Source organism: Salmo salar, chromosome 17 (genome assembly GCF_965601325.2).
Source record: "Salmo salar chromosome 17, fSalSal1, whole genome shotgun sequence".
Lineage (NCBI taxonomy): Eukaryota > Metazoa > Chordata > Actinopteri > Salmoniformes > Salmonidae > Salmo > Salmo salar.
In genome coordinates, this window is record NC_138307.1 from 21,723,596 (window position 1) to 21,738,686 (window position 15,091).

The window sequence follows — 15,091 nt, forward strand, 5'->3', positions numbered from 1 at the left end:
AAGAAGAATGCCAACACACTGGTATAACTTGGGATAGGTTTTATCAATGCACAGAAGAAAATAATCTGAATTACAGACAGGATATAAATTGAAGAGGCATTATTCAGGCAAGTTACCCATCAGTCAACTATTTTATAATGAACTGTTTCACCAACAAACGAGAGGCCACAACGTTGTGTTTGGCACGACATAGAAAATCAGGAGACAGAAATGGCTTTAGGTCTATTTGACAACGACAGACTACAGTGATACCACGCAGAAATCATATTCTTGATTAACACAAGATGAATCAGGAAAAGTCACATGATCTCTAACTCAACCAGCAGGGAGACATTGCTTCCCCCTGCCATTCATAGGCAGAACGTTCTGTTGCTCTAGTCTCTGGAAGTCATTGAATTCCAATTCAGAATCTTGGTGATGGGAGCCCATTGTTATTTCAAGGGCAGAATTCTATTGAGATGTCCATCCATGGGCAAATGTTGATGCTGGCTACAATGCTGCTGCTAACAGCTCAGCCGAGTGTTTCTGTAGGTGCCTGTTGAGGTGTGTGCGGCGGGTGTAGCTCTTGTCACAGCGAGGGCAGGGGTACGGACGCACTCCAGAGTGAGTCAACAGGTGCTTCTTCAGATCAAACTTCCTCTTCAGGCTCTTCCCACACTCTGGACAAGAGAACGGCTTCTCACCTGAGGGACGGGACAGTATTTAGGACTATAAATCAAGATTACACAGAACTACGATTAAATTGTTTGTTTTATTATTATCGTCGATCACAAATGTATAAACACACTGCATATGTCCTGCATCACATATGAAAGTACAAACGACAACTGTATCATTCATATACACCATATAGTTGTTAAATCAACGGCCCCCTTAAAGGGATACTTCGGGATGTTGTCCCTTTATCTACTTCCCCAGAGTCAGATGAACTCGTGGATATCATTATGTCTCTGTGTCCAGTATGAAGGAAGTTAGAGGTAGTTTCATGAGCCAATGCTAACTAGCATTAGCGCAATGACTGGAAGGCTATGGGTATTGTTGTGGAAATTCTTACACAGGGACTTCCTCCAAACTGCTCGCAGAGACATAAAAATGGTATCCACAACTTCATCGGACTGTTTGGGCCTCATTGCCAAAATCCGAGCTATCCCTTTAACTACAAGCTCCTGGTTCTGACCTGAGTGTGTCTTCATGTGTTCTGTCAGGTGACAGGATATGGAGAATGTCTTTCCACAGTCAACACAGCTGTAAGGTCTCTCTCCTGTGTGACAGCGCATGTGTTTCTGCAAGTCCCCACCTGAGGGCCACGCCTTTCCGCACACCTCACACACGTACGGCCTCTCGCCCGTGTGCCGCCGCACGTGAACGTTCAACCCGGCGAGCGCCGTAAAGCGTTTCCCGCAGTAGGAGCAGTGGAAGGGCTTCTCGCCCGTGTGGATCCGGAGGTGTCCCTCCATGCCGTCTTTGGTCCGGAAGCGCTTGCCGCAGTGGGCGCAGAGAAAGGGCTTCTCCTCCGAGTGGGTTCTGAGGTGGGACTGGAGGGACCCCAGAGTAGTGAAGCTCTTCTCACACTGGTCACATTGATGAGGTCTGTCCACAAGATGGCTTCTCTGGTGGATCCTCATGAGGGTCAGGCCTGTAAACGTCTCCTCACAGTAACGGCACTTGTACCTCTGGCCCTCGCTCCCCTCTGGGACCGGATGGGTCTGCTGGTGTTTGATGAGTTTGGCCTGCGAGGTGAATGTCTCGCCGCAGACAGGGCAGACGAGCTTGGGTACGCGGTGCATCTGCCGGTGGGCGTCGCGCTCCTTCGCCGAGCCGAACACACGCTCGCACTGGGTGCAGGCGAAGCCGCCGCCGGACGAGTGAGTCTGCTTGTGATTGGTCAGGCTGGAGAGGAGGCGGAAGCGTTTGCCGCACAGGCAGCACTGGTGCAGCGGCTGGGCCCAGTGGGTCTTGTGGTGTCGGGTCAGTTCCAGCTGGGTCCTAAAGCCCGCCCCACATTGAAAACAGGTGTTGGTCTTGTGGGTGAGGCGGTGGCGGTACTGCTCGCGGAGCGACGCAAACCGCTTCCCGCACTGGGCGCAGTCCAAGGTGGCGTTGACACACACAGAGCGCTTGTGGTCGTTCAGGCTCCAGGGCGTTGGGAAGCCAACGCCACACTGGGCGCATTTGTAGCGGCCGCCTCGCGAGTGTGTGGTCAGGTGACGCAGCACCTGGGAACGGTAGATGAAACACTTCCCACACGTCGGGCACTTGTGGGCAACACGCCGGGGATTGTGGGATACGCTAGACGGGTGCGTCCCGGAAGACGAGGACTCCCCTGTGGGGCTGTCTGTGAGGAAACAGGAAGAGAAGGTGAGAGGTGATTGGTATTTTATTAGGATCCCCATTAGCTGCTGTGAAAGCAGCAGCTACTCTTCCTGGGGTCCACACAGAACATGAAACATGACATAACACGAACATTAATAGACAAGTACTGCTCACAGACAGAACTACGTACATTTAAAAAAGGCACACGAGAGGATTAGCAGAGAGGATATTGGGAAATGGAGTTTTAATGGAGGACAAAATAAGAATATCTTACGCATACACCTGATAGGGAGCTGCAGCACAGGAGGCTGGTGGGGAGGACGGACTTGTGATAATGGCTGGAGTGGAATGGTATCAAATAAACCACACACATGGTTTCCAGGTGGTTGATGCCATTCCATTTGCTCCGTTCCAGACATTATTATGAGCTGCCCTCCCCACCAGCCTCCTGTGAGCTGCAGGTGGTTAGGAGGGTATAAGACACTCACCTGTGTCACTCTCCACCCTAATACATTCTACAGGCTTATCAGACGACTCAGGGATGATGCTGAAGTGGGAAATAACATGTCATGTTAATCATTCATCATTTACCCAATACTCACACACTCAGTTCACGTTTCGACACTTCAAATAATGTACACTCAAAAACACACAAGATACAATCTGTCCATACTTACTGTCACGCTACTGCATTCCACACACACTCCCAAACACACGCTGACCACACTTTCCTCCTCAGTGAGGTGTTAGACACACACACTCTCTAAACACCCACAGATACTCTGTCCACACCACTCGTCACACTACCACTCACACACACTCAAAACACCCATTCTGATACACACTCTCTAAACACCCACACATACTCTGTCCACACCAATCGTCACACTACCACTCACACACACTCAAAACACCCATTCTGATACAATCTGTCCATACTTACTGTCACGCTACTGCATTCCTAACACACACACACACACACACACATACCTCCCCGGTGAGACCTGGGGCTTTTGGCTGCTCACAGGAACAGTGTTCCTCTCTGGCGAGGGCCTGCTCTGTCCTGGGGGAGAGCTGACTGCAGTCTGCCCCCTGCAGGCCACAGGCAGGGTGAGAGTGGGTGCAGACTGGGAGACGACAGCCAGAGAGTGCTGGCCCGGCTGGGGGATAATCATTATAGATTGGCTCTGAACAATGAAACCCAGAATCCCTAGGTTGGATGTTTCCGTTTCTCCTGCCACTCTATTGGCTGATTCCTGGTCTTGACCAATCAGCTCGGCTACTTTCGATTTCTCGTCGTCCTCTCGTTTGATGCAGACCTTCTCCTGTTCTTCTCCTCTCTCTTCATCCATCCTTTCCTCAGGGATGGGTTCTGACTCACTGTCAGAGTCGGCAGAGGGATGGTACACCATCATATTTGGAAGACAAACAGGTAGAGAGCTGAGGAGGTTGGTCTGGGATGGGCTGGAGTCTGCACAAGACAAGCAAGAAGCACAGTTGTAAACAAATCAAATACATTTTTTAAACTTAAAACAACTGAGACTACAGACTATGACTGGGTTGGTGATTGCTGCAGTGTTGGTGACGTACCTCTATTTACCAGGTGTTCTCGGCAGCACGTTTGGCTCTGCAGCACAGACCTCAGCCTGTCACTGTGGGGGATAGACTGCAGACATTCATCCACACCACCGGGGACAGAGTCAAGCCAGGAGGCAGCCTGGGGAACACAGGGGGGAGATGTGTGGTGGTCAAAGTGTGGTTGGTAAATGTGGTCAATATGTAGCCTGTGTAGTCTCTTAGTAGTGAAGTTGGGGTTGACATGCGGTCGCCGGTCACTGTGTACCTGTTTAAAGTCTGGTACTGGCAGCAGCTCCTCCAGTCTGGAGAGGAACACACACACCAGAGACTCCAGCTCTGCATTAAAGTATTGACCAAACTGAGAGAGATAGTAGCGAGAGAAAGAGAGATATATAGTACAGAGAGAGAGAGATAGCAGAGAGAGAGATATAGTACAGAGAGAGAGAGATAGAGAGATAGTAGAGAGAGAGATAATAGAGAGAGAGAGAGAGAGAGAGGGAGAGAGAGAGAGAGAGAGAGAGAGAGAGATAGTAGAGAGATAGTAGAGAGAGAGATAGTAAAGAGAGAGAGAGTAGAAATAGTAGAGAAAGAGATCGTAGAGAGATAGTAGAGAGAGAGAGAGGGTAGAAAGAGAGAGAGAACAATTCTTCACTGAACTCAGAGTTTAGTACAGTGCTGTCACTTGCTCTGCTGCATGTTACTCAAGTGAAGAAAGATTCATTTTCTTACAGCCCATCGATCTCCTGGACTCCTCTGGGTGTACGCCATGAGCCTGGCTTTGGCATCCTCAAAGGCTTTGTCACTGGACTGGAAAAACAACAGACACAACAACATACCTTAGTGTGTGTCAGGGCCAAACATCTCCCTCTCAGCACTCAGAAAAGGTGTGTCCCCATTCTGGCACTCGGTTCCCTCCCTTTACTTCACCCTATCACTCTATACATTCAGTAAAAGGCAGGCTGTAAGAATCCAGTTCCCATGAGCCCTCTCTCTCACCTTTGTCAGACAGATGGACTGGATCCTGTCCAGGTGAGTCTGGATGAGTTCTGGGGCGACATCCTCAACTATCCACTCCTGGGACATCTGAAAGACGGACCGATCAGGAAGTCCGTTTAAAATTACAACACTGTGCAACACTTTACAACAGAGGTGAACTTCTGATTTGCAGCACATGGGAAATACTGTGTAGGTTACTGCTGGAAGAAACACACACACCTTTGCTCTGAGGCCCAGAAGCAGTAATGCTCTCTGCCTGTCAGTCAGTAGTTCTGGAACTGTCTCTGTGACCAAACACACAAAGTCCTCCAGCTTCCCATAATGCTCCAAACTCCGCCGCCCCACCACCTGCCACATGACCGCAGACATCAGACGCAGCGGTGGCACCAGGAGTCTCAGAGAGGAGAGAGGGAGGGGGCCATCTGTGGGGAAGGAGGGGGAGGTAAGTATAGACAGGCAGGCTACACAAAGCACACATTTGCCCTGTTTGAATACTTCTGGAGTGTCCACCCTGAGATTGGAATGTTAGGAGTTTGATCCCCGACCAAGTCACACCAAAGAACTGTAAAAATGGGACCAGATGCATCTCTGCTTGGCACTCAGCAATGGATTGGGGGTAAAGACCTGCGATAGACTAGTGTCCTGTCCAAAGGGAGTACACATCAAGCTGCCTCACGCATCAGAAAACAGGAAATAGACTCATGCAAGGCTACTTACTTACTTTATAGTACAGCAGTGCTTACTTTAAAGAAGGATGGACGTTAGGTGAGATGCAAGTGTTCAAACAGTACACATTTCACCATATCCAAGAATCACACCACTGGTCATCACTGTGAATAGCTCTGGTCCAGGGCATTAGAGGGATGCGCTAAGGCCTGGACCAGAGCTACACTGTGAGCTGTGCTGGCCAACACAGGAGGTTGGTGGCTCCTTAATTGGGGAGGATGGGCTCGTGGTAATGGCTGGAGCGGAATCAGTGGAATCGTATGAAATACATCAAACACATGGTTTTAATGTGTTTGATACCATTCCATTTGCTCCGTTCCAGACATTATTATGAGCCGTCCTCCCCACCAGCCTCCACTGCTGGCCAAGTATGACTAACTGCATACATTGATTGTTTGAAAGTGGGCGTTGCGAAATAAGTGGGAGGATCAACAAAAGTGGGTATATGGAAATATAACAGCTAATTGGGCAGTTGCCACTCAATATCACTTTGCGTGACTGCAAACTGCTTCCTTTTAGCTAAACAGGTTAGGACAATTACCTTGGCAGGTTAGGACAATTACCTTGGCAGGTTAGGATAATTACCTTGGCAGGTTAGGATAATAAGGTGGCAGGTTAGGATAATTACATTGGCAGGTTAGGATAATTAACGTGGCAGATGTGGATGCTGAGTTCGAATCAAGCAGCGCTTAGAGCAAAGTTGGTGAAGACAAATGTTCTGAATGGAGAAAATTAAAAAAAGTCTGTCGGTCCTGTTGTTTTTTTTATAAAGTGCAAATACTTCCACATGTGAAGCTTGGTTATGTAAGATACTCTGTCAGAGCTTTCCTCCCCAAACCAAGCTGTGTAAGAATTGTACATTATTTGGCCATGTTTCAAGTGTGTGCTGGGAAGACTTGCGAGGGGTACTGGTGCCAGAAGACCCGCCCGCCCAGGTTCCCTCTGATCCTGTGCAGGGATCAGATCTGATCATTTTTTTTAACGGGGGATCAGATCTGTTTGGACGGGGGTCCTGTTTACATCCCGCACAGTAGGGGGCGGGATGCACATTCAACTGTGCGATCGCCAAAATACCGTAGAAGAAGAAGACTTCCTTTACAACAACTCTGCGCTATTCTGCTAAGCGCCAGAAATATGAACATAGAACAATGAGACAGATATTTCACCGGATGTATAAATGTGAAGCATTCGTTTGGTGTTTCCACTCACTACCAAACATGGAAGTGCGAGAAGACGTAACGAGATGGATTTTGGGCGACATTCTGCTAATTTTCTCAATTTATGAAGCATTTGATTGCAATACGGTTTTCTGTTCCCAAAACTAAAATATGTTATGAACAGAGTGGACTATGTTTTGTATACTTTACACTTGAGTTACTGCACACGCGCATTTCAAAGTAGGCGTTCCCTAACGGAAATATGCAGATGTTGGCTAGAACGCACCAATAGGATTTCGCTAGCTCGTGCTCGGCTCTGCCCACTATGACTCATTTGTTGTCATTAGAAACGACAGGCTGTGGTCTTGGTTATAAATACACACATATATATGTATGTATGTGTGTGTATTTATAACCAAGACCACCATATATATGTATGTATGTGTGTGAATTTATAACCAAGACCACAGCCTGTCGTTTCTAATGGCAACAAATTAGTCATAGTGGGCAGAGCCAAGCACGAGCTGGCGAAATCCTATTGGTATATATATATGTCCACCTTTAATTAACTAGGCAAGTCAGTTAAGAACAAATTCTTATTTATAATGACAGCCTACCCGGCCAAACCCGACGATCCTGGGCCAATTTTACGCCGCCCTATGGGACTCCCAATCACGGCCGGATGTGATACAGCCTGGATTCGAACCAGAGCCTGTAGTGACGCCTCTAACACTGAGATGCAGTGCCTTAGACCGCTGCGCCACTCAGGGCCCCGGGTATGAATGCCCTGATTTCGGCAGAGGACATATCGCTGTAAATGCTGCATGGCCAATGCTGACGTCGGATTGACCATGCAGAGTTTAGCTAAAACGCTACAAGGAAGCAGCCACGCAAAACGGTCTTGTGTGGCAACCAATCTGCCCAATTAGCTGTTAGATTTACGCGTTTGTTGATCCTCCCGCTTATTTCGCAACGCCCACTTTCAGACACGCTCAATGTATGCAGTTACCCATGACTCCTAGCAGGCAAACTTGGTGCATAGGCCACAGCACCACCCCAGTGATGCTACCAAGCAAGTACGTATGATTATATTTTACAGTTAATCCCACATTTAGCAGGAGATGCACTGAAATTGAGTGTGCAATTTTAGCTAGCCTATAATATTTGATACCTAGACTAGAGAAAAGAGCTCATGTCAGCAGAAGCTAACTTTAGCTAGATAACTCACGTTAGCTAGCTACGTTAAACTATACCCACAACGGCCTGCTTCCACCGACAGCTTGATTAGAGAGAGTAAGCTATATAGCTACCTAGCCACAATCTTTACATTAATGCATACCCATATTGCTTCCCCGTGGAAATCTTATATGCCGTCTTTTAGTCGTATCTTACAAATGTTGATTGAAGAGGCAAGGCTAGCTGCTCGTTTCCTCGTAAACTTTTGATGAACCGGAAGTTGATAGAGCAGCAGATAGCCAGCGTGCGTTCTGCGACTCACAACAACAACAAAGCTGATGGATTTTGATAATCAACCAAATTAGGCACGTAACTATCTAACTGGCTAAACATTTGCCTACTTTTGTCAAACTACGAACTAGCTAACCATGTTTTTCTTATTTTATTTTGTACATCAAGACCGTGACTTGTCCACTACACCACCAGCGGGAGAGCCTTACCTGGGACAACACATCAGAATCCTAGAATCTCCCCCTTCACTGTGGACCAAAAGTGGTCCTCCTTTTGACCGAATCATCAAAAGATTCCTTTCAAGTGCTACAGGAGGATACTCCAGAGACAATGGATGATATTGAGAGGGACAATCAACACACAGATATACTGCAGGTGCAAATAAAACAGGAGGATGGAGAAGAGCCTCACGATATAGAGGACCGTCTCAAGAGTTCTAATACCGGAGAACAGAAGCCTTGTCACATCTGCCCTGATTGTGGTAAAAGTTATACCCGTTCGGATAATCTTAAAACACACCAGAAAATTCATATGACCGAGCGGCCGTACCTCTGCTCTGAGTGTGGTAAAGGTTTTACCCGCACAGACCATCTGAAATCACACCTGAAAACACACGAAAGAAAGAAGAATAAACTTAAACACCCCTGTACTGATTGTGTGAAAGGCTTTGTCCATTTGGAGCAGCTTGAAAAACATCTGGAAAGAAATCACCTTACACACAAGGAAAAGAAACCTCACGGCTGTCCAAGGTGTGATGAGAGCTTTTCTGACCTGGAAGAACTAACAACACACTTGCCAGTACATACTGAAGAGCTGGCCCTCTACTGCTCTGACTGCGGTAAGCGGTTCTTACACAAAGGAAAATTTGAAAGACACCAGAGAGTACACAGTGGACAAATGCCATACATATGCACCCACTGTGGAGAGGGTTTTACACAGGCACATAGTTTGAAACATCACCAGCGAATACACACTGGAGAGAAACCCTACCTCTGCAACGAGTGTGGGGAGAGTTTCAGACACGATGCAACGTACAGGAGACACAAGCGCAAACACGAGCTACCACTCTCTGAAAAGAAAGCCTATCCTTGCTCAGTATGTGGGAAGACTTTTACCCGCTCCGATGGAGTGATGAGGCATCTGAGGAGGTTCCATTATGGAGAGAGAGCTCTCCAGTGCTCCTGCTGCGACAAACGTTTCTTTCAACAGGACACACTAACCACACACATGAGAATTCACACTGGAGAGAAACCATACAGTTGCTCTGACTGTGGGAGAAGCTTCTCACAAGATGGCGACCGAAAGAAACACCAGAAGAGGCACCACACTGGAGAGGGCACTTCACCTCTGACCCTCCATGTGGACGGCACAGAGACGCACAAACGCACACTATAACAGAGACATGCACACTAACAGACAATAACAGGCAGACTCGACACAAAAACAGCCCAGTGGGTAAACCAGGTTGCAATGAAGTTAATAAAGCTTTGGCTTTATTTTTTGTGTTTGTGTGTGTGTGTGATAGCATGTCTCTCTCTTGTTTAATTAGAGTTCATTGGCAAGGCTAATTTTAGCCCAACTTCTCACTGTTTGTAAGATGCTTACTGCTTATTGCAGCTACTTAAGTGATCATCGCCCACTCCATTACTCTGTTACCCCTCTATTCATCCCCCCCCACTCCGTTACCCCTCTATTCATCCCCCCACTCCGTTACCCTTCTATTCATCCCCCCACTCCGTTACCCCTCTATTCATCCTCCCACTCCGTTACCCCTCTATTCATCCCCCCACTCCGTTACGCCTCTATTCATCCCCCCACTCCGTTACCCCTCTATTCATCCCCCCACTCCGTTACCCCTCTATTCATCCTCCCACTCCGTTACCCCTCTATTCATCCCCCTACTCCGTTACCCCTCTATTCATCCCTCCACTCCGTTACCCCTCTATTCATCCCCCCACTCCGTTACCCCTCTATTCATCCCCCCACTCCGTTACCCCTCTATTCATCCCCCCACTCCGTTACCCATCTATTCATCCCCCCACTCCGTTACCCCTCTATTCATCCCCCCACTCCGTTACCCCTCTATTCATCCCCCTACTCCGTTACCCCTCTATTCATCCCTCCACTCCGTTACCCCTCTATTCATCCCCCCACTCCGTTACCCCTCTATTCATCCCCCCACTCCGTTACCCCTCTATTCATCCCTCCACTCCGTTACCCCTCTATTCATCCCTCCACTCCGTTACCCCTCTATTCATCCCCCACTCCGTTACCCCTCTATTCATCCCCCCCACTCCGTTACCCCTCTATTCATCCCCCCACTCTGTTACCCCTCTATTCATCCCCCCCACTCTGTTACCCCTCTATTCATCCCCCCACTCCGTTACCCCTCTATTCATCCCCCCCACTCCATTACTTGTTACCCCTCTATTCATCCCCCCACTCCATTACTTGTTACCCCTCTATTCATCCCCCACTCATTACTCTGTTACCCCTCTATTCATCCCCCCACTCCATTACCCCTCTATTCATCCCCCCCACTCCATTACCCCTCTATTCATCCCCCCACTCCATTACTTGTTACCCCTCTATTCATCCCCCACTCCGTTACTCCGTTACCCCTCTATTCATCCCCCCACTCCATTACCCCTCTATTCATCCCCCCACTCCATTACTCTGTTACCCCTCTATTCATCCCCCCACTCCATTACCCCTCTATTCATCCCCCCACTCCATTACTTGTTACCCCTCTATTCATCCCCCCACTCCATTACCCCTCTATTCATCCCCCCACTCCATTACCCCTCTATTCATCCCCCCACTCCATTACTTGTTACCCCTCTATTCATCCCCCCACTCCATTACTTGTTACCCCTCTATTCATCCCCCACTCATTACTCTGTTACCCCTCTATTCATCCCCCCACTCCATTACCCCTCTATTCATCCCCCCCACTCCATTACCCCTCTATTCATCCCCCCACTCCATTACTTGTTACCCCTCTATTCATCCCCCACTCCGTTACTCCGTTACCCCTCTATTCATCCCCCCACTCCATTACCCCTCTATTCATCCCCCCACTCCATTACTCTGTTACCCCTCTATTCATCCCCCCACTCCATTACCCCTCTATTCATCCCCCCACTCCATTACTTGTTACCCCTCTATTCATCCCCCCACTCCATTACCCCTCTATTCATCCCCCCACTCCATTACCCCTCTATTCATCCCCCCACTCCATTACTTGTTACCCCTCTATTCATCCCCCCACTCTGTTACCCCTCTATTCGTTCACCTCTCGGCCACCTTTTTATTCACCCTTTCTTCATTGGTCTCCCCATTCTCCTTCTCTCTACTCAAAATAATCGTTTTTGTGGATTAATTTCTCAATTTCTAAGCTCCTCCCCTGCACCTCCCCCTGTCAGCCCCGCTTTAACCAGATTACAGAGGATTCTCTGCTATTAACATGCTGTTGGGGCTGTGGCCTGGCAGTGTATTGTGGTGTTCAGCTTAGCCACACACACCAAACAGATGGTAGGTACAGTATGAGAGAGAGAGAACTACCTCACCACTGATCTGGGTAGAGGGAAACAGGCAGCGATGTGATCAGACAAAGGCGCAGCAGCAAATCCTTCTTCTATAGCCTTAGCCTATCTATACTCATCTCTACCTCAACCCAGCCCTCTGTCTCAGCCCTGCCTCAACCCAGCCCTCTGTCTCAGCCCTGCCTCAACCCAGCCCTCTGTCTCAGCCCTGCCTCAACCCAGCCCTCTGTCCCAGCCCCGCCTCATCCCAGCCCCGCCTCAACCCAGCCCCGCCTCAACACAACCCTCTGACCCAGCCCTGCCTCAACACAACCCTCTGACCCAGCCCTGCCTCAACACAACCCTCTGACCCAGCCTCTATTCTACTTCAGCCCTCCTCCGGTACTCCCTGGATCCTGAGTGAGCCTCCACTCCCCCCTGCTCCCCATGGCAGATATCATGGACCCTGAGGATACAATTGTAACAGAACCCAAGGATGAGGATATCATGGAACCTGAGGATAGAATCAGAACAGAACTGGAGGATAGAATTCTAATGGACCTGAGGATAGAATCGGAACAGAACTGGAGGATAGAATTCTAATGGAAACTGAGGATAGAATCGGAACAGAACTGGAGGATAGAATTCTAATGGACCTGAGGATAGAATCGGAACAGAACTGGAGGATAGAATTCTAATGGACCTGAGGATAGAATCAGAACAGAACTGGAGGATAGAATTCTAATGGAAACTGAGGATAGAATCGGAACAGAACTGGAGGATAGTTAGTGTTCATTTATCCAGAAGGTTCTGATGCTGGGGAGCCAGATGGGATTCTCATTGAGCCAGAGGAGCAACAAGATGATGATGATGATGATGATAACATCTTTGCCACATGGATGGGCCACTACAAGAAAACAGGAGGACAAGGATAAAGAGGTGGAGAAAAGAGAGGCAGTGATAGAGGAGATGAAGAACAGCTTCGAACGACAAGCTCCACCACGGGCAGACCGGCGGCAATCACTACCCTGTCTAGTGAGTCTGTGTACATGTGAGATGCTGTTGTAGAGGAATCTGCTTTGTCTTTGGGAGTTGTATACACAGACCAGTAGGAGTGAGTTTTCAGGGGGAGGGTCAGAGCTAGGGCTGCTGGGTTTGACCTCTGACACTCAAGATAAGTCAGTCTCTCCGCTAGGATCCCCTACCACACCACACACCGACCTACCACAGGGCTCTTTAGCTCCTAGCCTGAACCCCAAAGTACAGGTAGATAGCTGTTTCTTCTTTCTTAAGCACAGTGTTCTAGGAATTTCCAGGAGAACAAACAGGAGAGCAGTCGTAGGGTAAAGTCAATCAAAAATCTTACCGGTTAATTACAAGTTGCAACAGGGAGACACCACCCAGCACAGAAGCTGAGGAAATGTCTAACTGGCCTCTTGGAGACAGGCCCTTTTATATCCCTATCAGACAGCACCAAATGTTCTGGAAACAGCAGCCTCTTGGAGACAGGCCCTTTTATATCCCTATCAGACAGCACCAAATGTTCTGGAAACAGCAGCCTCTTGGAGACAGGCCCTTTTATATCCCTATCAGACAGCACCAAATGTTCTGCAAACAGCAGCCTCTTGGAGACAGGCCCTTTTATATCCCTATCAGACAGCACCAAATGTTCTGCAAACAGCAGCTAGAGAGATTTGATGGAAGTCAGAACAAAAAGGCAGTGACTGTCAGCCAGAGAAATAAAAGTTGTTACATTGCTTTGTTGTGCCTTAGCTACAGCCAGGGGACAAGGACTAATGGGATTATAATAGGCTACAGAGCAGGAGCATATGTCATTTACACACCAGGGTGTGTGTGGTGTGTGTATGTTTACTTGAGTTCCTTGTGTTGGGAATTCAGATTCATTTACTGAATTACCTGTCACTCAACCCCCCCCCCCCCCCCCCACTCCCCCCTTCATCTCTGTCTGCTTTTCTTTCCTCCTCTCTCTCTCGTGCACTTTTTTTTTTCTCTCTATCTCTGTGTGTGTGTGTTTCTCTCTCAGGCTCAACTCACAGCGATGATGCAGTTGTCTCGTCTCCACACCACTACTAGGGCCACGTCTCCCGCCAGGCCAAACTCCCGGCAATGCATCTCATCCACTGATGATCCTGGCTGCCCGATACCAGCCAATACGGAGCGACGATCCTCCATCATTCCATCCACCATTCCAGATTCAAATGCAAACGTGGTTCCGCAGGCAGAACGTCATGTCTCCGGGGAGCTTGCTGTGTGTGTGTGATGGCCAGGTGGGAGTCTTTCTGAGAACACTACTTTAGTCTCATTCTGTTCAATTAACACTTTGTTAAAAGTAAATCTGTGTGTTTGTGTTGCAGAGCGACGCCGATCGTGTGTGCCTCATCTGCCATGATGACCTGCACAGAGGAGGGAGTGGAATCAGGGAGCTGCACTGCTCTCATATCTTCCACTGCCAAGTAAGAGCAGCTTGAAAACACACACACCCACACACACACTGTTTCTCTCTCTCACACACACTGTTTCTCTCTCTCTCTCTCACACACACTCTTTCTCTCTCCCTGAAGTGTATATAGGAGTGGCTGTGGAGGAAGTAGGCGTGATGTGTGCAGGTGGTGCTCTTACCAGAACCACACTCCTGGAGCTCCACTCAGGTCAAAGTACCCTGAGAACCACGTAGAACAGCCTAGAACTGGACAGAACTGCCTATAACAGCCTAGAACTGGACCCAACCTCTCACAACTGCATGTAGCTGGAAAGAACTGCCTAGACAGAACTACAACGAACCGGGGCGATTTACCCAGAACTGACGAGAGCCGGTGAAGAATTGCAGAAAAACACTCAGAACTGCCTAGCGTTGTAATGATCCGTGCAGAACTGCTTAGATAAGGACAGAACTTATCCCTTAAATCTCTGAATCTAGAGTGCTGTGCTGAGAGAGCGACCTCTGTATTCCCCAAAATCCCAATAATCCAGTATCTTTTAAAATTGTTTGTGTGATAGTGTATGAGTGAAATGTATGGATGTTTTTCCCAAGGTGTTTTACTTATAAGAATCGATTCAACGTGTTTTATTTCAAGATTTTGTTTGTTTAGTCAAATAAGGGCATTTACATTATTTACATTGTATCCCATCCACGTCTTTGTTTTCCCCTAGTCATTGAATAAAATACTTGGTTGTTCTAATTGTAAAATGTATACTAAGTTGTATCATCTTTATTACTGTGTACTCCTGTGAAGGTTTCCACCACAAATATAAGGCTCTGCTGCCCCCTTTTGTGATTGTGGTACTGCAGTTAGCCCCAGCCCGCCTCGT

General features: G+C 48.2%; 1 protein-coding gene and 1 non-coding gene across 3 annotated transcripts; one reads left to right on the forward strand and one right to left on the reverse strand.

The window, feature by feature from the left end:
- Positions 1-24: 24 nt before the first annotated feature.
- Positions 25-8,217, reverse strand: LOC106594174 (uncharacterized). Of its 2 annotated transcripts, none has more exons than XM_045699270.2 (10): positions 8,110-8,217; positions 5,107-5,309; positions 4,888-4,974; positions 4,621-4,698; positions 4,157-4,249; positions 3,904-4,030; positions 3,304-3,784; positions 2,802-2,860; positions 1,178-2,335; positions 25-683 (listed from the first exon to the last, which is right to left on the reverse strand). In XM_045699270.2, exons 1-10 carry the CDS (start codon positions 8,111-8,113, stop codon positions 490-492), a joined length of 2,484 nt encoding a protein of 827 aa, XP_045555226.1. In that variant the 5' UTR covers positions 8,114-8,217; the 3' UTR covers positions 25-489. The 2 variants fall into 2 exon arrangements, with proteins under 2 accessions (XP_045555226.1, XP_045555227.1); XM_045699271.2 differs by lacking the exon at positions 8,110-8,217 and adding an exon at positions 7,388-7,593.
- On the forward strand, positions 7,715-9,733 carry LOC123728182 (uncharacterized). The gene is made up of 2 exons (XR_014381139.1): positions 7,715-7,846; positions 8,406-9,733. It is a non-coding gene; the product is annotated as an uncharacterized LOC123728182 (transcript).
- The last annotated feature ends 5,358 nt before the right edge of the window (positions 9,734-15,091 follow it).